The sequence below is a fragment of the Penaeus monodon genome, chromosome 25 (assembly GCF_015228065.2).
Source record: "Penaeus monodon isolate SGIC_2016 chromosome 25, NSTDA_Pmon_1, whole genome shotgun sequence".
In the NCBI taxonomy this organism is placed as follows: domain Eukaryota; kingdom Metazoa; phylum Arthropoda; class Malacostraca; order Decapoda; family Penaeidae; genus Penaeus; species Penaeus monodon.
The window spans coordinates 35789551-35789791 of record NC_051410.1 but is presented as its reverse complement, the minus strand read 5'-3'; the positions used below and the strand labels follow the sequence as shown (position 1 = coordinate 35789791).

Below are 241 nucleotides of genomic sequence, written 5' to 3'. Positions count from 1 at the left end.
GTAAATGTAAAATGAACTGCATCGTTATTGGAACAAAAACATCTGCTACTGCCTACGTCAAACTTTACGTGTTGGAAGGGGGTAGTAATATAACATTGCCGATGTGCTAGAGGCAGCCATTCCGATTACTGGTAGTCCGTTGGAAAGCTATACAGTTTGCTTTGTCCTTTCAGCGTTTTGTTTTCATCATGAGGTGAGTGTTGCTTCCCCTTCTGTTTGATTTTCTTGCTTTTCAATGTGG

The 241-nt window shown here is 41.1% G+C and overlaps 1 protein-coding gene across 1 annotated transcript in view; it reads left to right on the top strand.

The window, feature by feature from the left end:
* Nucleotides 1-38: 38 nt before the first annotated feature.
* Nucleotides 39-241, top strand: part of LOC119589195 (phosphopantothenoylcysteine decarboxylase subunit VHS3-like) — a gene marked incomplete in the record, with an annotated part of 3207 nt that continues 3004 nt past the window's right edge. Inside the window, 1 exon segment of the mRNA XM_037937792.1 lies at nucleotides 39-193. Within this exon segment, the coding sequence (XP_037793720.1) occupies nucleotides 189-193 (5 nt within the window).